Here is a 23,051-nt window from a genome sequence, read left to right as displayed (position 1 = left end):
ATTATACGTTTATGTTGAAGTCACAAAAGTTTCATGGCTGTTGTCGGGGGCCATGGGTAGCTTCTGAGATAGCTGTAGTCTGCCAGATGCTTGTGTGGAAGGGGTACGGTTTCAGTCCCCTCTTCAATCAGGGGTTTTGAATGACATGTTAATGTAGACGACTCCAGCTGCAACTACAGTTATATGCTGTCAAGTCGGAACTGACTTAGAGCAACCCTAATAAGGCTTTCAAGATAAGTGAGATATTTCTGTGGTTTTACCAGTTCTGCCCCCCCCCCCACTGGTGAGTTTCTATGGCCGAGTGAGAATTCGAACCCTGGCCTCCAGAGTCCTCCTCCATCACTCGTTCCCCCTAATACACCACACTGGAGATCTACAAAAAGCTTCTGCTCCATAAAATCGGAGCCTTTGCGGTGCCGCAAAACTCCTTGCTTTTAACCTAAAAGCTGAGATGTTTTAAAGTTTGTAGAGTACAGGCGTCCAGAAGGCATTTGCCATCAGGAAACTGCTTTGGCTGCTGTTCTCCATTCCATTTACTCCAGCGGCAACCACATGCGCCAACACATGCAACACGTGTAAAAAAATGCCCGAGGACGAAAATGCTTTCCTGATTCGAGCATCCACGGCTCAGGAACACACCGGTGGCCAGCTACATCACTCCAGTTGCTCTTGGACTGCCATGTCCATTCGCCCCCGACCAGCAAAACCAACGGCCCCGTTGTCCTCCATCCCACCCCGGCTTTAGAACTCTGGCGAACCTCCCCGGGTTGGTCCAAAGTCCCCACCCCACCCCACACCCCACCCCAGTTCTTCTCTATTGGTTTCCAAAGGCATCTAGGCTAAGAACTGAACACGTTTTGAAATTTCATGACCCCATTGCACTGTTTGCTTGTAAAAGGAAGATACTAAAATTGCTTATCAAAACGTTTATAAATCAGGATTTGGTTTGAACAAGGTACTGCAGTTCTTCCTCAAGGCCTGAAATGTAGGTAAACCAGACAATTTGGGGGGGGGGGGGGAAGGTGGAGTAATGCTCTTAATTCGGATCCCAAGGCAATTCCATGTCCAGTTTAAGCAGGATCCTAACTAGCATCAACGGTAGTTCACATCAACCACCTCCCCAAGAGAATTCCAAACAACGGTTAAGGCAGCATTGAGTTTCAGGGAACAGATCCTTGCTTCTAGGCATGCAAAAGGTGGTCAGAAGGCACGCACGAACCCGGCACCTATTTCTATCTCTTGAACCTCCCATTACAATGAAGTTTGTACGCTCTTGGTTACTTCTACAACAAACCCCATGCTCCTTTGCCAATCTTCTCAAGCCAATAAAGGTTCACGCTTTGCCACGGCCACCGCTTTCACCCAAAACCAGAATCCTCTTTATGCTCCAAAGGTCGGGAAAGTTACTTTTTCATATGCCATGCCAGTGAGGGAACATGGGGAGTAAATTGGTCAATAAAGGTGATACACTTTTTTGCTACCTAGCAAAAACAATGAAGGGGAGGGGAACCAAACACAACAAACAGCTTCGAAGTGGGGTCTCCAGCAAAGAAACCAATGCCCAAACTTTCCTGCACAGCAAAAGCTTCAGAAATGTTATAGACCGAGGCAGGAAGCCTAAAAAGTGCCCCTCTCTCTCCTGATCCTACAGCAGGGACCAGACGGATGGTCTAATCTGAAAAAGGGAGCATGGCTGCCTGGCCAGGTGGCAAACCAGGCCCCACGAACTTATGGAAAGAGATAATCTGAGCAGCACGATTTATTCTTCCAGTGTTGATTTCATGGCAGGAAAGGGAGAGTCGCCTTTTACTCTCTTGGAGCACGGCATATTTATTTTACATCCCCATCATGGCTTGTAACCTGCGATGGGAGGCAGGAAGGCAGCTCACGGCCACATCATGCGGACGCCTTAGATGCTCAATTGTATCAGCTCCCGTGCGAGCATCACAGGCTGCACAATTAGGTAGCATTTAGAAAAAGGCACAATTTATTTGGTGACTGGGGGGGGGGACGAGGAAGGGGGCAAGACAGATGGTTTAAGTGGGTAGAAGAAATTAAAAAACCACCCCCTCCTCCCTTCCTCAGGTTAGGACAAAGCAATATACAGTGGTGCCTCGCTTAACGGGCGCCCCGTTTAACGACGAAACCGCATAGCGACGAAGATTATTCCCTATGGGGAAAAATCGCTTTGCGATGATCGGTACCCTGTTTCGCTTACCGATCATCGCAAAGCGATGATTTTTTAACAGCTGATCAGCGGTTCCAAAATGGCCGCCGGGCAAACAAAATGGCCACCCGCTGTGTTTTCACGCCGATTCCTCGGTTATGGGAGTCACAGTCTGCAAGTTGCCCACCACTGCTCTGGAGAAAAAGCCTAGACAGGACAGGTCTCAAAGTCCACTGGCTCAAAACCTCCCGGAGGCACGGCTGGGCAATTAAGGGCTAAGAGAGGAACGAGAAAGCGAGAGAGTAAGAGAGAGTCGGGTTTTGAACTCAAAACCTTTTGAGTTGCAGAACAACAGATTCCGTGACCTGAGTGTTAATCATTGAGAGAAGAACGGCACAATACTGGGTGTGTGTATTTTCCTTCCTCCCTAGCCTCAGGAAATCATTGTGGTTTTCCTAGCAGGGTCTTCCCCGTCTGCGTCTATTTTTTTCCAGGCTAAGGGGCAAGCATTTGGGAAGAACCTGAAAGCAAAAAAGAGCCACATTCAGAAAACCAAGTCCTTAGAGAAAAGAAGTTTCTTCTAAGGAACAAAAATGGTGTTGCTCACGAATTTTTTTTAAAAAGGGAGGTAAAAAGGAAGGGGGGGATGCTTCCTTCTGCAGGGGCTTTCTGCCAGTGAAAAGAATCCCACTTTATTCATGGCCACACATGGCAGAGTCTGTCCCTATTGCAGCTGAAGTTAATAAGGAAAAGACGAGAAAGAAAACATCCTTGTGTCTATTTATTTTAGACAAAGAGGGCCTGTATCAAGTTTAAGTGTTTTTTTTTTAAAACTGGCAGTGTAGGATTTTCTTATGATCAGTCAAGACAGATTCCTTTTTTTTTAAAGGCACGCAGATTGAGAAGTGCTTATATAAAAAGACAAGAGAAGAAGGCAAGAGAACCATTACGCTACGGTATAAAGATGTCTGGAATGGATGCGTTACCGAGCCCTTAAGAGGTTTATTTGTTGTTTTAAAAGTCTACTTTCTGTTTGACTAGTACAAATGCTATCTTCTACCCATGCACAAAACAACAGGTGAGTCAGATTTCTGACCCTGAATGGAATCATGTTAACTCATCCGTCAACTGACTGCATAATTGGGATTTTTTTAGAGAAAAGGGAAAGGAAAAACAATCTGTCTCCAAAGCAGAAATTAGGATGTTACAGATTGAAGTACCAGTATTAATAGTTCAGAAAGGCTGCACTGGAGGCCAGTTCAAAATCAGAGATGGACACGAACCTCGATTCGAAGGTTTGTGCTGGTTTGTTGGCTCGGCACACATTCCCTTCCCTCACCCACGCCCATCTGGCTCCCCAACTCACCAGCAGCAGGAGCACAGACTTCCCTTCTTTGCCTCCTCCAGCAGCTGCTCAGTCAGAGGTGGAGCAGGGATTCCTACAGTGCTGCCTTTGAGTGGGCAGCTGCTGGAGGAGGCAAAGAAAAGAAGTCTGTGCTTCTGCTGCGATTAGACAATCACACAAAGAGCAGGAGAAAAGCTGCGTGCACCGGCCGGTGACTGCGGAGGCCGGCTGGGGGAAGGGAAGGAAATGTGCCGAACCTATGGTGCCAAGTTGGCGAACCGGCACAAACTTCCAAACCAAAGTTCGTGCCCACATCTATTCAAAAGATATACAAGCTCAGGGCTTGGAAGGCCTGGGGTCTTTTTGTTTGCTTTTTATCTTACATGCCCCAGAATCTCCCAGGCAATATGACCACTGGGGGACTCTGGGAACTGTAGGCCAGCTAGCTCTTCCATGCTCTGAGTAAGCCACTGAATACAGTACAATTTTCCTATACAAGTTATTTGCGTCAAGTTTTTTTTTCATTTTTAAACAGAATGCATCTGTATCTCAGATGGGGAAAAAAGCTAGAAATGCTTTTGACTTAGAACTTCCACAGATTGCCCTCCCCGTCCCCAACACAACCTGGAGTAATATTGAGGGCTCTGTCTGGTGCAGGAAATGCTTCTTCAGAGATGATGCCCCTTAAGGGTAAACAGTTACAATATCTGGACCAAGCCATTGAGATAATAGTAGTTACTCCGAGTGCAAGAAATAAAAATCATAAAATAAAATAACCATCCCTGCAGAAGAAAATTGTTCCCTTTTAAATAGTTACAAAGAACAGAGGGGAAGGGGGGGGCAAATACCCCTGGGGCAAAGTTTGGTCATGCAGGAGGCACTTCCTCCGCTCGTTTGTATAAACTTTGCACACACAAAAATAGATATATGTACATACATACACACACTGCAGGAGACCACCTTAAGTACAGTGCATTCTTTGTAGGTCTAAAAAAGGAGGATTCGCATCTGGTTCCAGTCTGCACCAGGATGGGACACGGCTGTGCTTCTTTCAGTGGAAGTAGCCGAGCTTCTCTCGAAGCCACTCCTCGGTGAGGTCTTCCGTGTTCCGGATTTCAAACACCTTGTTTCAGAGACAGAGAGGCAACATGAGACACTGTCAACAAGAAAGGGCAGCAGAGAACGGAACCTTCCCGATGTCGTGTTTTAACCCGTTGTCAGTTTCTTTAAAAATACAGTGGTGCCTCGCTTGACGACGTTAATTCGTTCCAGCGAAATCGCTGTAAAGCGAAAACATCGTCAAATGAAACAAAAAAGCCTATATGGCAGCCATTTTCAGTGCCTGTAAAGCAAGGAATCCGTCCCTAGAAAACAGCCGGGGGGGGGGGGACATTTTGAAAGCAGCCGATCAACTGTTCAAAAAACATTGTTTTGCAAAGAATCGGTTCCCGAAGCAGGGAATCGATCATTGCAAAGCTGTCGGGATCTGCAGATCCCGACACAAAGCGAAAAAAACCCATTTAAAACATCGTTTTGCAATCGCTTTTGCGATCGCAAAAACCTCATCGTAAAGCGATTTCCTCGTTAAGTGAGGCAATCGTTAAATGGGGCACAACTCTAATGCATTGTCCCAAACTGAGCCCCAGTTTTTGGGGGAAAGGCAGGAAAGTCAACAAACAAAAGGAATAAATATATCTAAAGGGGCACAGGCTTAGCTCGGCAGGGAGTGACCCAGCTTAGAAAAGTTATTTTTTTATATAGATCATTCCAGGAATATCTATGCGGTCTAGAGAGACTGTGATAGCTGGGGTCCAAAAAATTTACGTTTCCAAGCTCTGGGACTGAGGAATGGGTAGGATTCCAAGGCCAGACGAGACGTCTCCTGGATACCTCTGACTGTCAAGGATGGAAAAGGAGGCATTTTGGCCGAGCTAAATATGACACCATGGAAGGGAAGGAGGGGGAAAAAATCTGCAGCAACTGCCACACGGCATTAACGTCAACTCAGCCCGCCTTTACAGCTATCGATTCACACACTGATTTAAATGCATAGATGGGAGGAAAACTGGAAAGGCCCTCAAATCAATAACTTAGGACAAATCAACCTAGCATGAAGCCGTTGTGGCATTTGAAACAGCAGGCACGGCTCGTTTGGCCGTGTTTTGGGCACCCACTTTCGGGTGGGGAGAACAGAATGGGAGGGAGGTAAAGCATCATCAGAAACAACCCCGTTACGAATGGCTACAAAATGTGTCACTGCTTGATCAAAGGGATAAGGGCATAATAGATGCTTTTTCAAAAGCCTGAATAGTTGTTCCATATTTTGAAAGCCTGGAGCACACAAGGAAGAATGCAGGAAAGATTTAAGGCAAGCTCCTTGCCCCAGAGATGGCTTTCGCAGGGGCTGTGGGCTAGACAACTTGCACGGTGCCTATTAGACACCTTAGCGGTGGCAAGCAGATTGGGGGAAGCTTTCCCTGGCAAGGAGTCAGCTGGCTTCGCTCTTATGACCACAAAGATCAACTTCACACTGGGAGATATTTCTCCGTCCCTTTTTACGCTGGAGCCTAATTTGATGTCTCCATACAAGTTTGTTGCTCTTTGCTGCCACTTGTACTATTTTGTTATTTCATACTGTTTTTGGCTGGTGTTGATGCTGTGGTGGTTCTAATTTCCTTTGGGTTTACTGCCCAGAGTAGTGGATTCCCACTAAGACAGGTGGTATACGAGTTAAATAAAATAAAACAAACAAATAAATAATTGGACTTCTGTAATGCACTCTGCAGAGGATAACGTCAAAAAGACCCTTGGTAACTAGTGTCAGTGCCAACTTTGGGGGTGTAGGCATCCTTCCGTCTCGAGAGACGATGGTAGCAGGCACTGTATGGAGGTCTTGTGTCTAGTGCGGCTGAGAAGACCAATTCGAGAGTGACCATCCTTTCCACACTGAGGACAAATACAGTCTGTTCCCTGTCCAGCTCCCTGGCTTGGCTGGTTTTGGGACTGCCTCTTTGCCTCGGCCTGCTGGACCTTGGGAGAGGCCGTGATGCACCGCCTGCCTCCAGGCTGAACGCTCAGATATCAAGGTTTCCCATCTGTTGAGGTCCATTCCTAAGGCCTTCAGATCCCGCTTGCAGATAATATCCTTGTATCGCAGCTGTGGTCTCCCTCTGGGGTGATTTTCCTGCACTTATTCTCCATACAGGAGATCTTTTGGAATCTGACCATCAGCCATTCTCACAACATGCCCGAGCCAACGTAGACACCACCGTTTCAGTCAAGTATACATGCTAAAAATTACAGCTCTAAAAATTCCAACTTTGGGGGATGGGCTGTTGTTTGGCATGTACTTAGAGATCAGATGTTTCAGTTCCTGCTAGAGGTGGGCCATTCAGGTTTTTTTGGACTCCAACTCCCAAAAGCCTCCAAGAATTCTGGGAGTTCCAGTTCACACACCTACGTGTCGCTCATGTGGACCACAGCCTATCCCAGGCCTTGTTTCCTGATGCCAATGTACAAAAAAGGAAAATGCTCCCTAGGAGTTGTAGTCCTCTGGGAGGTGCTTTCCTATACAGCCTAAACAACAACAAGATTATGACTCTCGGGAAGCACTGCAGAAGCTTCCTTTTTGGTGCATTAACAACAAGGTGCAAGGCCCAAGACGGCCACTGTAGCCTCGGAGGTAGGCTCTGATCCAGGTGAGCGCAATGCAGTTGTCTAAGAATTAAACAAACAAACAAACAAACAAACAAACAAACAAACACACACACACACACACACACACCCTCTCCACCAATTCCACTGGCTTTCAATTTCTTTCCAAACTCAATTCAGAGTTATGGTCCTCACCCAAAACCCTTATACTGCTTGGAGCCTGGATAACTGAAAGATCATCTCCACCTGCAGGAGCCTGGCTTCAGCAGAAGTCCCCATGTGTGTCCCCACCACCTTAAGAGGCTAGGTTGGTGAATTCAAGAGACAAAGCTTTTTCTGGAGCACTCTTTTGATTATGGAACGTCCCACCCCAAAAGGCAGGGCAGGCAGGCAGGCATCCTTGTTGAGCTTCTGGCTGCCAGTCAAAACTGTATTATTTCATCTAGCACTTAAAACAGGCTTTGGAAATTGTTTGTACAGAGGTTTCCTTAAATTGCATTTTATTGTCTACCCCTCTGGAAGTTCTGATGGGCAAAAATGTGATTCATAAATACTTTGAATAAGTAAATAACAGAAAGCCACGTTCAGAGTGCTTCCAACCAGAGGTTTGCTAGCACAACGCGGACCTCTCTCTGTGTTTTCTCACTATCCACATACATCTTAGCGGTGTGTGTGTGTGTCTTCTCACTATCCACATACATCTTTTTGTGTGTGTGTGTGTGTGTGTGTGTGTGTGTGTGTGTGTGTGTGTGTGTGTGTGTGTGTGTGTGTGTGTGTGTGTGTGTGTGTGTGTGTGTGTGTGTGTGTGTGTGTGTGTGTGTGTGTGTGTGTGTGTGTGTGTGTGTGTGTGTGTGTGTGTGTGTGTGTGTGTGTGTGTGTGTGTTATCCACATACAGCTCTTTAATTAACCAAAGCAGAACAAACATAATTTTGCCTAACCGCAAAGCAATGTTTCCAACGGTGTAATCCAAATGTCAAAGTTTAGTTTTCCTTTGGAATAGGGTTGGGGATGTTTTTAAATTTTTCTTTGTAATTACCAAATTATACCCATCGCACTCTGTGCGTAAAACTGACCAAAGAGTTCAACAACAGGGAAAGAAAGAAGTATGTTCAAGCGGTGTCCTGATTTTACCTTTGTGAGTTCCGCTGTCTGTACTAGCTTGTTTTTGCTACCAGCGTACATCATTTGCTGCTCAGGCTTACACCCTGCAATAAGAGGAAGGGAGAGGCAGGAAGGGAGGAGAGGCAGGCAGAGACAAGGCGAAAATCATATTACAAAGTCTGTTTTACAAGGAAGCCCTCCTGCAGTCAAACCTGGTTCCTTTTCTCCCAAAAGTTTGGGTCCAAGCTGTCTCCCTGTACGAGCCTGCCTGGGTGTTAAGATCATCAAGGAAGGTCATTCTCTCTTGGTCCCACCATCATCACAGGTGTGTCTGGTGGGGACACCGGAAAGGGCCTTCTCTCTGGCTGCTCCCAGACTCTGCAACTCCCTCCCATTGGATGCCCGACTGGCCCTGTCTTTGCTGTCCTTCTGCAAGCAGGCAAAGACCTTCCTCTTCTGCCAAGCTTTCCTTTAAATGACTGGTTGACAAAGCGAATTTTATGAAGGGATCAATTCCTTCTGTGCTTTACTTGTGTTTTTAACATTGCTCTTCTCGTTCAATATAGTATCCCTCCTTATAATATTGTAGTAATTTATTATTTAGCTTAAAACTTTTATTTATTTGTTTGTTTGTTTGTTTGTTTGTTTGTTTGATTGATTTATATACCGCCCATCTGGCACTCTGGGCGATTTACAACAAATATCAACAACAACAACAACAAAAACAGAGTAAGCTGCCTTAGAATCTTTAGGAGAAAAGCAGCATATAAATATTTTAAACTAATAAATCGCTCCCATGAGCATTGGTCAGAAAATGGTAAGGAATGACGGGCGTTGAAGCCCAGCGACATCCAGAGGTGCTTCGGTTTCCTCCTCTACTAGAGATATTACTGCTACGAGTGTCTCTAGGTTTCGGTTAAGCCAACGAAGAGGCCTGCTTTTCTCACCCAGGGCAATGGGAGTCCCCAGAAGCCTTTCTTGTCTCCCACTCCAACCCTTCGGGATCACCATGCGTCTCCGATTCCCAGCAGTCGACATCCAAGGACATGCATGGGGCACCACACGTTGGGCTATGTTTATCCACCTATTCCTCCAAATTTTATACCATTTCTGCCCAAGGGAGATCTCTGCAGAACCTTTTAAAACTCAACTCAAAAGTTTGAGTTGGGTTGTGGAGGCCAACAACCCAACTGAAACTTTGGTTCTGCGGATACAGAGCCCAACTTTTCTCTCCCATCCCTCTCGCTTTAGAATTAGTCATCCGGCTCCTTTCCTTTTGAAGGCACATACATTTCTGTACCTGCAGCAAACCCCAGCAGGGTTTAAAAGCTGCCCTTGAATCAGACAAAGAAGTCAAGAGACTCGAAAGGCCACCTCCTCCCCCAGATTTGCCTGTAATCTTATAACCTTATTCCTGAAGCCCCATTACATGGCCAGTCAATACTCCCTCGCTAGGGAGAAAAGATTAGCTCTTTTGCTCTTCGGTTTCCAGCAGCAGTGAAGACATTCCTCTTCCAATCAGCATTTCCTGAATTTTAAAGACTGACATCCGATTTTATTCTCAAAGTTTTTTTATACTGAGTTTTCAATTCTGGTTTTGTTTTAAAAGCTGTTTGTTCACCACCTTGTACACCACTCAGACGGACTTCCTGTAAACAAGTCTATGCACATTCTAATAAACACATCTGCGATATAGATTTGTATAGCCGGGAGAGCAAAACCGCCATTGTTCTATCTGAGTGTTAAGCTCTTACGACATATTTGCTGAAGTCAACATGTGCCAATTCTATTTACAAAACCGAAAAGTGTTAAAGCAGGCCATATGTTTTACCCAGTGCAACAGCTTGCTAGAAAAGATGCAACAGCAATGCTAAGCATCCATAAGAATGTTCTACAAAACACTGCTAAGTTCTATGTACAGATTTCCAGCAATTGCACAATTCCTGGTAGATTTGACTGTGATGATCCTCATAGGACATTAGCTTGAGAAGATCACTAGCTATAACCACCCTTAGGGTAAACAGTGGTGCCTTGCATAGCGATTGCTCTGAATAGCGAAGAAATCGCTTTGTGACGCTGTTTTTGCAATTGCAAAGGCGATCGCTTTGCGATGGCCCCATGGGAAAAATTCGCTTTACGATGATCGCTTCCCTGCGATCATCGCAAAGGCCCCATTTTCACACAGCTGATCGGCGGTTCCAAAATGGCCGCCTGCTGTGTTGCCTTGCTTTAGAGGTACTGAAAATGGCCACCGCAATGGAGGATTTTCGCTTAAGGTTAGTTTAGGAGCCCATAGGAACACATTGAAGGGGTTTCAATGCGTTTCTATGGGCTTTTTAAAATCGCTTAGTGACGAAATCGCTTAGCAGCGATTTTTGCTGCAAGGATTAACGTCGCTAAGTGAGGCACCATTGTATCTACACATACACAAGGTACAGACAAGAGAGAATTATTGCTGGATAGCTCAGTGGTTCAGGTATCTGGCAGCGGAGCCAGTGGTTGGGAGTTTTATTTCCCCACCTGGCTTCTTTGAGGGTCCCTTCCAGCTCTGCAGCTCAAAGATTATGTTGACGATGATTCAAACATACCAGAAAGTCAATCAAATTTATCAAAACATTCACCAGTATGTATATAACAGATACAAAGTTTTAACCAAAAACCTAAGTATCTGTTAAATATCAGTGCAGTATGTATGCTGTTCCTCATACTGCCATTTTTTGGTAGCTCTGATGGTGTGATTTCTGAGATCTGCAATAGTATTGAGTGAAATTTCTTGATATTGTTCCCAAACCCCAATGCCTATGGGGACCACTGAAGTGTGTTTCTTCCAGAGGCAAGATGTTTTAATTGCCAGGTCTCTGTACTTGGTTAGTTGTTCCAATTATTTGTTTCCAACTCCAGCATCCCCTAGAATTGCAACGTCAATGACTTCAGGGGCCACTGAAGTGTGTTTCTTCCAGAGTCGAGATGATTTGATGGCCAGGTCTCTGAACTGTTGTTAATTTTTCCAGTTCTTTATTTTCAACTCTAGAATCCTCTGGATGGTGACAATGATCATCATCATAATCACAACCATGACTATTACTATTAAATTGGGTGAAAGCTCAGAAAGCGTATATACCGTATTTTTCCATGTATAAGACTACACTTTTGTCTAAAATATTTAGACTAAAAATTGAGGGTCATCTTATACACGGAAGTAAGCTGAGGAGGAAAAAACCAAGTAGAGGGGAAAGCAGGGATCAAAGTGATCCTGCAGGGCTTTGATCCCTGCTTTCCCCTCCACTTGCTAAGCCTTAGCAAAAGGAGGGGGGAAGGATCAAAGCAATCCCGTGGCTATATAAAGGGGAAAGGGATCAAAATAATTGTGCAGTTGTGGAATTGCTTTGATCCCTTTCCCCCTCCTTTTGCTAAGCCATGCGGGGCTTAGCAGAAAGGGAGAAAGCAGGGATCAAAGCCATCCTGCAGCACTTTGATCCTTTTTACCCTACATTTGCTAAGCCCCACTTAGATTTCTTAATTTTGGGTTAGAAAAGTGGGGGCATCTTACACAGGGGGGGCGTCTTATACACGGGAAATGTGGTACTTTGAAGTGAGTGATGGTAGTGAATAAATAATTTACTCCTCGGTTTTTCCCTTCTTGGCCTAGTCAGCAGCCAGCTGGACCTCAGAAGAGCTCCATGTTTGCCAAGTGCAGGCCCTGGTCACTGGCTATACCCAGACTTTCTATGCCGTAGCCCAGTGGTTCCCAATTTTGGGTGGCCCAGATGTACTTGGACTGCAACCCCCAGAAACCTCGGCCAGCACAGCTGGTGGTGAAGCCTTCTGGGAGTTACAGCCCAAGGACACCTGGGTTTACCCAAGGCTGGGAACCCCTGCCAGAGAAAGAAGAGAGACGGGAAAGAGAGGAATACATCATCCCACTTTTTTGTGCTCCTCCCCTTCTCCTGCCTCTCACTCCTTGCTCTGCCTGCCACTTTCTCCTTCCTTCTAGAGATACCCGTTTTTATCAGAAAGACAAGAGGAGACCACGTCTAGAAGGCCTTCAAATGGTCCTTCAGGAGTCTGCAATGTCGCATATTTCACTCGGCCAATCCAAACCCGAATTTGAGGGCAACCTGCTTCCTCTGTACCCGTGAGAAGTTTCTAGTCTAGGCAGGTGTCAGTGGCATTATATTTTTAATTGCACCATAAGCCTGGCATGGGTTGAACTTACCAACCGGGCTGGAGAAGATGAAGCAGAGCGGATAAGAAACCCTTCCATCATCATGCTGGTACTTGTAGCTGTAGACGATGAATGTTTCCCTAAGGTTAAAGAAAATGAACAGAGAGGCCGAGAAGAAAGAGGCACAAGTTCTTTACAACGCTGCCTGCTACAATCTAGATCTTAACTCCCAAAAATGATGGATGTCAAGTATATATTGCAACATTTCGTACAGAGGTAGTTAAAATTCAGACTGCAAGAGCAGATCTCAAGGGTTTCTTGGTGGTCCAGGTACCTGCAAATTCCCTACAATGAAAAGAAAATCCCAATAACAACTGGCCCACAGGAACAGCAGTTTCATGCGCAATCATCTCCAGCAAACTATGGCAAAAAAAACCCACACACAAAAAAACACCCAGTGCTCTACATGAGCACCTCAGCGCCTCCCACCCTGATCTATTTTCAAGTGTTTTGAAGTTTCAGGGTAATGCAGCCCACGGTGGGTCTTAGGGGCAGAAAAATCAGCCAGTAGACCACAGAAGCTTGCTTGTTTTTGAATCAAAGCCTTTTAAAAAGGTAGTCGATTAAAGAAGTACTTGATTATTTTAGCAGATTAAACAATATTTACTATCCGTGTTTTCAAAATGGCAGAAAACTAGCCACCTGTCACAAACAGACAACTTTCTCATACCTAGAAGTGTCTTTAGAAGCCACCTTCCCCGAACCTTGTGTCCTGCTAATGCACTGAGACTACAATTCCCAGAGTACCTCAGCTACTTCTTTTGGAATTCTGGGAGTTGAAGTCCAACACAATGGGAGGGCCCCAAGTTGAAGGAGGCTTCTTTAAGATTCCGAGCACTGCTAATACACAGGCATCGTGCAATTGGCCAACGGATATGTGCTACCTGATTCTGACACGCTGTTTTTCCTTACAAGCAATTGTTGTTTTTGGAAAATAAAAAATAATAATTAAAAACTGATGAACATTCCCCAAGTACACTGTTCGCTACATCCTTCCATCAGCAGTTCTGGACCACACAGACATTAACTTAGGAAGCTCTGTTGTGTTCCCAAGGAGACACTCATGGACATTTAGAAATTAACATTCACAACTAGTGGCCACACGAAGAATCTGAAATTCCTGCTTGGCGGAAGTTATATTTCATGAGTTCCTGCCTCTGAGAAGCACATGGCTCTCCTGGAAATGCTTATCTTTTCATATACAGGTAATCTACCAAACTCGCACACCTGTTGGCCATTAGTCCCATAGAGAGATGCTCATCAGGTAACTTCTAGAACAAAGGCAGGAAATCTCTGACCAAGAGCAGATGAGGTCTGCAGGAGTTCCCCATCAAGTGCGCAAATTTCTTTGCCTGTTATCTCTGATCAAAAGAAAGCAGCACACACTACTTCCGGTAAGATGTCTTGCTTTATGGCTATGTTATCAGAGGCCAATACATGCACATTGGTCCAAATTCTGTTGCGGGTTTTGAACATCATGTCGTTAGAAAGGCAATGGCCTAATGTGCCTTGGCAAATGGATTAAAGAGTCCCCACTTGGGTTCCTAGTTGTGTGCCAAGCCATCCAAGGAGGAATCCAACCAGTGACTTATTAATTAGTGGCAATTTGCTGCTGCCAGTTAAGCCATTGCCCTTCCGCCAGCATAACTCAGCAACAGGATCCCAGCCACAGCATACATACATCTTTTATTTATTTATTCGATTTTTACCCCGCCCCTCTAGACAACGTCTACTCCACATTATATTCGCATGCATACCCCCTAAATATCCCAGGCAGACCAAAGGATATGCCACATTAGCCACATGTCACAGCCTGAAACAGAGACAGAACTAGATGTTTTACCAGAGCTTAGAAATATTACATTTTGGGCTACTCAGAATGTCCTCAGGTGGGAGATTCTAAGAGCGTTAGTCCAAAAAAAAAAAAGTCAATTTTTCCAAGCTCTGGCTCTTACCCACCTTATGAAATCCTGCCTTCCCTGGGCATCTCTACAGAGCATGGATGAGTTACACACCCATTATGTTGTCTTGCTGTACATCAGGGCCCAGTGCAGTCCATCGGATTACACCTCCCTAGGCACAAAGACGGATAACACACAGAGGTTTTCTAAACTGTTGTTCTGTGCCCCTCTCCCCAACAGAAAGGATATCGAGGTTGCCGTTCTGGAAGCTCATCTTTTAGTTCATCTGGAGAAATGCCCTGGGGAGATTAAACCAAAACCAGACAGTCAATAACTTCAGAGAGAGGCACATGGCCTCTGCCACGGGACAGGATCCCCTACAAACCTCATGTTCTTCGTCCAGAACCACCAGCTGCTTGTCCTTATCAATCTTCACTGTAAGAGGGGAAACGGAAGAGAAGGTGAGTTTCAGGTTTACGGAAGAAACCGCCACACTGAGTGTGCTTCCCCTCGTTCAAGAGCATCTGCTTTCCTGGCTGTTTGGACTGGAAAGCCACAAATAGAAGGGATTCCCTTCTCTAGTGCAGTCCTTTAGCAGAAGCTGCACTGCCTTAACATGGAAAGTCAACCTGAACCCACAGCTCACGCTTTGCTATTAGAAACGTGCTTTGCATTTAGACCCATGCTTCTTAAACCTCTTTCCCTTTTACTGAAAGATCTGGTTGTATCCATTTTCATATCACAAATAGCTTCCTATCTGATGGTGGTTGTAAGTTTTTCGGGCTCTTTGGCCGTGTTCTGGAGGTTTTTCTTCCTAACGTTTCGCCGGTCTCTGTGGCCGGCACCTGGCGACATGTTAGGAAGGAAAACCTCCAGAACACGGCCAAGCAGCCCGAAAAACCTACAACCACCATCGGATCCCGGCTGCGAAAGCCTTCGAGAACAGAACTTCCTATCTGCTGGTGAGAATCTGTTTGCCTTCAGGTCTGCCACTGAATCCTTACAGGCTGATTTTGCCAGGCTGTAACGTAGACTCGAGCCATAAGGTACCAGGCAAACCCCTCTGGATGTCTACATCAATCAATATTACCTGGCCACAGCACCAACCAGCAACTGTGTATTGTTGGGGACAACTGGAGATATCAGACAAGACATGCTGGAGAGAGCTCAGTGGTTAGGAGTTCAGTTCTTCCCCGTATTTTTTTGACAAGGACTGGACTTTCCCCCTGCCCCCAGCTCTGCTGTTCTAAGATGATGTAGAACAAACCTGCCTGCTCCTAATGAGGATCCTAGTAGTCTTCCAGCAAAACAAATGCTCAGTATGAAAACTATACAGTGGTGCCTCGTATAACGAGCACACCATTTAACGACGAATTCGCACAGCGATCTATATTTTAGATCGCTAATGCGACCGCATTGCGATGGTTAGATAGAGCGAAAGTCACATTGCGATGATCGGTAAGCTTTTCGCTTACCGATCTTCACATTGTGATGTTCCTAGAACAGCTGATCGGCGGTTCCAAAATGGCCGCCGGACGCCCAAAATGGCCACCGCAAGTGTTTTCGCGCCCTGCCCTCGCTTACCGAGGGCACGAAAATGGCGGCGCTATGGAGGAACTTCGCTCAACAGTGAGTTTGGGCCCCATAGGAACGCATTAAACCAAGTTTAATGCATCCCTATGGGTTTTTTCGATCTGTTTAGTGATGTTTCCTCATAGCGACGAGGGCAGCTAAATTCAAATACCAACCAGCTTCTGGTTGGGCAGCTAAATTCAAATACCAACCAGCTTCTTTACGTAGTCTTGAGATTCTTACAGCGGCAACACATGCAGAAGTGACATGAACCCAAAACAAACTGATCCACTTTATGTGACATCACACTTTAAATGAATGTATAGTCAATCTACCTACTAACAACTGCTCTTTAAAGCAGCCTTTCTCAGTCACAATCCTACCTATGATAACCACCTCTTAGTGGCGCCACCCTATTCTGGAATTTCCTTCCATTAAAGATCCAGCCGTCTGTGTGTGTCTTCCCCCCCGCCCTGGTTAAATGCTATTACACATTTTGTACATTACTGATTTTACTTAGAGTGCAATCTGCTGTAGAGTGCAATATAAATAAATATTGTTATTATATTTCTGTCTTTTCAGGAACCGTTAAAGACATAACTATTGGTACAAACCGTCAGAGAAATAAGCACATGTTTGATCAGACTCTTCCCACCGTTCATTTGTATTGCTTTTGTTGAATTTTGCAGTTTGCAATTTTGGTATTTCTTGCATGCAAATTTACCTGTGTGCTTTTATGGCTGTGCGGGGGGATGTACAGCCCATATAATTAAGATTGTAAACTGCTCATATTTATTTATTTATTTGAGTTATACCCCGCCCATCTGGTCTAAAAGGCCACTCTACGGTGCTTTAAGCACTATGAAGTGGTATATAAATACTTTGCTGCTTCTTTTTTAAATGTAGATGCTTTATTCATTACATGTATAGCCAATGTTCTGTTAAAGCACTGTTAGCCACCCTGATCTCTTATAAAGAGGGGTAGGGTAGACAGTGAATACATCATCTTCATCACCCCTACCCAGTAGGGTCAATGAGGTTGTTGGCAGGGGAGCTAGAGACCCATCCAGGGATACCACGTGGCAAAAGTTGCTGTAAGTAAATCAGTGCAATTCTCACACTCCAGAAAAAGGGGTTGAGATGCAGTGCGTCAGCATGCCAGCGGCTGCTCAGCAAACTCGTGGCAGAGGTCTTATCTCAAGGAAGGATTCACGGGTCATATTCTTGAGCCGCTCAAGTTACCCACCCCCACCGGCCGCCTGTTTGCACAGCTGATCATGTCTTTTGTTGGCCTTGAAACATAAAAGTTCTTTTGACTCTGTGCTTTCAGAACTAAAGGTCCCAGGATAATCTCAGGCCCAAACACAAAACTCAAGGCGCTGCTCCTGTTGGATAACAACACTCCCAGGCTCATCTCCCCCCCAACCCCCCCAAGGGTCTTGCAACTTTTTGCAAGCAAGCAGCGCCTTTCATCTTACTGATAATGGCCGCATTGTTTGTTTCTTTGCGGAAACGGAATTTTCTCAGCTTTTCCACAAGATCTTCGGCGACATCACAGACCACCAGGGATTCACTCTGTCGGGGTTGCAGGGAGAGAAAAATGGAGGAAAGGAGAAAGAGGAGAGAAAGAGGAAAAGAGAGAAGGGGAGGGTGAAAAAGAGATTTCCATTATACTCGGCCACATTTTCCCTATTCCCTTTTGTTGAAGATTCTGGATAAAAGCAATATTTCACATGCTATGAGAGCTGGAAATAAACAACAGCAAATATTTTGGGTTGATGTGAATACAGATCCATGACCCCATGGAGCGGACAAAGGATTTTAAAACGCTGTTGTTGGCAAGCACTGGTTTCTAGCAGACATCAAGATGTAGCTTATCTTCCCCAACTTGGTGGCCTTCAAGCGTGTTGGGAGTTTCTATCCCAAATGTATTTATTAACACACAGGGCTAAGATAAGATATTCTGCAGATAAGATGTGCTGCAGAACACATTCAAGCTGGCCATTTTTAGCACAGATGAAAGGCAAATGACTGCAACTGGCATGTGAATTATTGGGAGTTACACAGCAGTTGAAGGGATATTAAAGGGAAAAAAGCAAGTACAAAAGAGAAGGACCACAGAGCTATCACAGAGCACATGAGTTGCATATTAGATCTCCAAAATTGTAAGTTTTGTGTAAAAAAAATACCCTGGTGGTTATAATTACGAGTGCATGCAATTAAGAATTACAATGGTGCCTCGCTTAACGAGCGCACTGTTTAACGGCGAATCCGCATAGCGACGTTTTTGCGATCGATAATGCAATCGCATTGCGATGTTTTTAATGGTAAAACATTGCATTGCGATGATCGGTAAGCGTTTCGCTTACCGATTTTTGCATTGCGATGTTTTTTTAACAGCTGATCGGCGGTTCCAAAATGGCCACCGGGTAAAGAAAATGGCCACCTGCTCCGTTTTCGCACCCTTTCCTCGCTTCCCGGGCAGTGAAAATGGCGGCCGAATGGAGAATTTCCGCATAGCAGTGAGTTTTGTGCCCATAAGAACGCATTAAACATGTTTTAATGCGTTCTTATGGGCTTTTTTGCCCCGCATAGCGAGGAATCCACATAGCGATGATTTTTTCGGAATGGATTATTGTCGCTATGCGGGGCACCACTGTACACCAAGAGGCCACCGCCTTCTAGATCACTTTCAATGATTTGCTCATCTCGAGAAACTGGAGGCCTGGCAAGAAGCTGTTCAACATCACAAGGATGTATTGCAATCCTGTTGCCAAGGAAAAGAGAGGGACATGCATTTGTTTCAGCTTACAGGCTTCCAGTGTAGAAAAACAGGGACCAGGTCCGCATTAGATTAAGCCAGTTTCAGTGGCTGAGTAAATGAGAAATTATGGGCCTTGTGTTGATATTTAGACTAATATTTGGGGGGGGGGGCGGAGGCTACCTTTTTATTCATGTTTACTTCTCATGCATATTGCTGGAATTAAAATTATCACATATTGGTGCTAGTAGTAGAGACGCCTCAGCTCCAGTAGCGGACTCTACAGCATCTAATTCTTTTGGTGGGAGGGAGGGAGGGGGCAATCTGGACAGTTAAACTGGATTAGGTTTTCCAATACAGACTTGCCCTACATTTCTTCATACGTAGCCGGATTTAAGACTAAGGCGTCTCACTAAGAAACCGCTTGAAGCCCATCAAACTTTTGCTCTTTCTGTGTGAAGGTAAAAATTCCCCCAGCAACTTTTCATAGGTAACCAAAGGAGACAATGTCAATTTCAAGACGGAGGTTTAGGAATGCAGGACGAGGCGTAACTATTCTCAGAGAACCAGAAATGGATGACGCGATCCAAAGCCATTTACCCCTTTCAGTCCAAAGAGGCACCTATTAGCCTTTTTCCATTGGTTGCGATCCGTCACACACAAGAGAACAGACGGCATGCAACACCACCCTTTTACACCCAGTAGTCAAACCCAGCAGTCACCCCCAGGGCCAAATTCACCATCACTTACATAGATTATCTGCGTGACATTCAGGGAGATGCCTTACAGCAGAGAGGAGAAAAGGAAATTTCCACCCTCTTATTACTCTTTAACAATGAGACCTTACAACTTACTCTGGTGCAGATAAGGGTTGCAGCCTTCGTTACTCCCCCTCTCAGGTGATTTTTAGGGAATACAGTCCCTTTTGCGCAAGAAGATAAGGTTTCCAAATCCTTTAAAAGTCTCATTTAATTGGTTGTTGTGGGTTTTTCGGGCTCTTTGGCCGTGTTCTGAACAACAACCATTAGATCCCGGCCGTGAAAGCCTTTGCGAATCTCACTTAATTCATTAACATTTATTTTCAATAAATATGAATGGGACGGGCCTATAGGCAATCCAGAACCACCTTTGAGCAGATACCAGTAGCCACTCTGAGGATGAACCATGCACTAAGTAAGAATGTTATTACAAGGGCTCAACAGGGGGTTCAGGTTGCTCTCTAAAGCCATGCATAGGGTTGCACTGGCACAATCATTGGACGTGGATCATAAAATCATGGAAACCAAATCAAAGGAGATCTGCCAGCGGGTTGTCTTAAGTTTCTCTTGAAGGCCTCCAGTGTTGGAGCGCTCACCACCTCCGGAGGTAATTTGGTTCCATTGTCGTACTGCTCTAACAGTGAAGAAGGTTTTCCTGATATTCAGCCTAAATCTGGCTTCCTGTAGCTTGAGTCCGTTCTTAGGTGCCCTGCATTTGAGGATGATTGAAAACAGATCCTGCCCCTCCTCTGTAGGACTACCTTCCAAATATTTGAAGAGTGCTGTCCTCTCTCCATTCTTCTTTTCCCAAGGCTAAACATGCCCAGTTCTTTCAGTCTTTCCTCATGTGCATGAATGTCTGTGATGTTTCACTGTCCATTTGTTTTCTACTCATGCGCACAGCAAATGACGTCAGGTAACAGAACCCCTATTTGTGACAGTGAATGTGGCCCCCAAAGCAAAGGTGGAACACCTAAGGTCCTTCACAGATAAACAGTTCTCACCGTCCCTTATTATTGGCCATTTTCAGAAGAAGGCTGAAATACCGGGCGGGCCCAAGGTTTTCCGCCAGGGGATACAAGGGAACTTATTTGGAATAAAGCAAATTGGAATACAATCAAATATCCTAGTGGGATACAATCATTAACTTTCATTCGTTTCATCTACATGCTGCTCCAAAATGTCTGATACGGATCAATATACATTGATGTTTATTTATTTTATTTATTTGGCTTTTATAACGCCCATCTAGATGAATCTACTCTGGGCAGTTGACAGTCCAAAAAAAGGCAAGTTAAAAGCATCCATAGAAAGCCTAAAAAGCAAGCCAAAATAAAGAAAAATATGAAGAACAGATCCTATCAACCCATTTAGGGAACATCCTCGCTTCTGCCATTCTAGAAAGCAAAGCAGAAAGTTAAAAAAAGCGAGGGGGACTTTGGGGGGGGAGTCATTGCAGCTCCTTTCCTGGGGCCAGTTTTGCAAGGGAGCAAATGAGGGGTGGAGGGATCACAGCCTGCCTCCTAAGAAACCCCCTGATTTCTATACAGAGGAGTGAAGCAGGAGAGTTCTAGCCCAGAGCCTGGGCGGAAAAAAGGGATTATTTTTAACAGGACGAGCAATAAGACCAGTTTGCAGCCTTCCGCCCCCCACCCCTGCTCATTCTGCTCACATTCATAGAGGTCTCTTTAAAAGAAAAGCTACAGCAAAATTGCCCTGCCTCGTTCACCACCACCACCACCACCACCTCCTGCTTCCTCTCGTGCAATGAGCCAAAAGGCCCCTTGCAATCTGTGGGTCTGCAATTTTTGCTCGTGCATTGCAATGGTCCCAATCCACCCTCCTGCGTCCCCAGATTGCATAGCCTTGATTTGCACCGGGAAAGACTTTATGGAAAAGGTAAAAAAGAAAAGGGGAAGCCCGGGAACCCAGCCTCCGCTACGCGCCCAATACACTCCCTGGACTCACCATCTTGCATCCGCAGCAGCAGAAACCGTCTCTTTCCCCCCACCCCAATCCCCCGCGCGGCCCCTTTAAGACCCTGAGTGGGCCCGCCCCGAGGCGGCCTCGCTGTATCTACTGCGCATGCTCTATGGAGCCTCCCAACCAATCAGGGCCGCCACTCTGTTCAGACGGGAGGCCTCGCTCGGCTACGGCGAGCGAGAGGCGGCGGGCTCTCCCCTCACGTCATTCTCATCCCCTCCTCGCAGCTTCTCCATCCTTGCCAGGCATTCGAGCACCCGCCCACGCCTAGAGCGGCCCGAAGTGGGAGAGGCGCCCGCGGCCAGGCCTAAATGCGCTCCCTCCCTCCTCGGCGCCAACCAGGAAGCGCTGTTGCCATGGCAACCGGAGAGCTTCTTCCTTTGAAAACAACTTCCCCCCCCCATTTAAAAAAAACAAAACCACTTTATGGTTAATCCACCCGAAAGGAACGAGAAGACGGGATTCATAGAGTGCCCTGATAAACCGAGAATGGAATTCCTTTATAAGAGAAAGAATTTATGATATATCGGGCAAAATCCAAAGGGGGGGGGGGAAAGAAGAACAAAAATAAAAAAGATCAAAACCTTGTGACCCCTTAAAGAGTAACTTATATTTTTATGTGAAACACCTGGAATAAAACAAAATACAGAGTTTACAAATAAAACATGCTCCCGAAAGATTCATTGGCTTGAAGAGTCTGGGGTGTACCGTTGCATCTCACATACAAGGTTGATGATCAGGAGGATGATTTTGTTCCAGGACACCTCCATGTTACCCTGTTGCAAAAGTCTCATTTGACCGAAACATTTGGGGATGAATCCCCCCCCCCCAAAATGTTACCATCCACATGTTGAAGATCCCTGAGGTTGGAGACCTTTCGTTGTGGTTCCTGTCCCTGTTATTGTTGTTGCTATTAAAATACTCATAACAAAAGCAATAAGGATAATGCAGCCTGCAAAATGGCTGGACCTGGTTTGCAAGAAATTTGCACCAAATTAGATCAATCTACTTGCTAGGTCTGTTTTTGTGCTTCTATTTTTAAATAACCAGACAACCCCATGCCTTATTTCGAGAGAAATCCAGCCATGTCCAACAGACTGTAGGCAAGCATGCACAGCCCTGAAGTGGGAAATTATTGCAAACATTATTGACATTTACACATTGATTGATTTATTTTTATGCCTTCTGTTTCACTACTACCCACAAAGTCTACTTTTATCTTAGGCTGGGTTCCTTGGGGGAAAAGCATCTTCAGGGGTTTACATATTATTACAATCCTTTCTATCATGTCATCCAAGAGATGCCAGTCTGTTTAAAATAGCTTGCATGAAAGATCAAAATAATTAGTAAAACAATCTTTCTTGGAATCTTTCCCATACAGTAGAAGGGAGTAAACCTACCCCCGAGAAATCATACAACAAGGGTGTGTTGTTTGGTATCTGTTTTGCTTACATTTCTTCAGGCTGTGTTTTTAACCTACGTGATTGTGAAAAGACATGTAGTGAGTGGCTATGTGGGATTTTACAATTAGGATGATTCATATTTTGTTGCTATAAACTGTTTTAATAAGTCTTTTATATCAC

The 23,051-nt window shown here is 45.3% G+C and overlaps 1 protein-coding gene across 1 annotated transcript; it reads right to left on the bottom strand.

Moving 5' to 3' along the window:
• Positions 1 to 3,741: 3,741 nt before the first annotated feature.
• Positions 3,742 to 21,521, bottom strand: GMFB (glia maturation factor beta). The gene is made up of 7 exons (XM_020813027.3): positions 21,454 to 21,521; positions 17,445 to 17,541; positions 14,780 to 14,829; positions 14,644 to 14,693; positions 12,485 to 12,567; positions 8,299 to 8,372; positions 3,742 to 4,635 (listed from the first exon to the last, which is right to left on the bottom strand). The coding sequence occupies exons 1-7, from the start codon at positions 21,454 to 21,456 to the stop codon at positions 4,564 to 4,566; spliced, it is 429 nt and encodes a 142-aa protein (XP_020668686.1). The 5' UTR covers positions 21,457 to 21,521; the 3' UTR covers positions 3,742 to 4,563.
• Between the last annotated feature and the right edge of the window lie 1,530 nt (positions 21,522 to 23,051).

Source organism: Pogona vitticeps, chromosome 1 (genome assembly GCF_051106095.1).
Source record: "Pogona vitticeps strain Pit_001003342236 chromosome 1, PviZW2.1, whole genome shotgun sequence".
NCBI classification, from domain to species: Eukaryota; Metazoa; Chordata; class Lepidosauria; order Squamata; family Agamidae; genus Pogona; species Pogona vitticeps.
The sequence above is the reverse complement of the archived record's forward strand: the minus strand, read 5'-3'. Positions and strand labels throughout refer to the sequence as shown.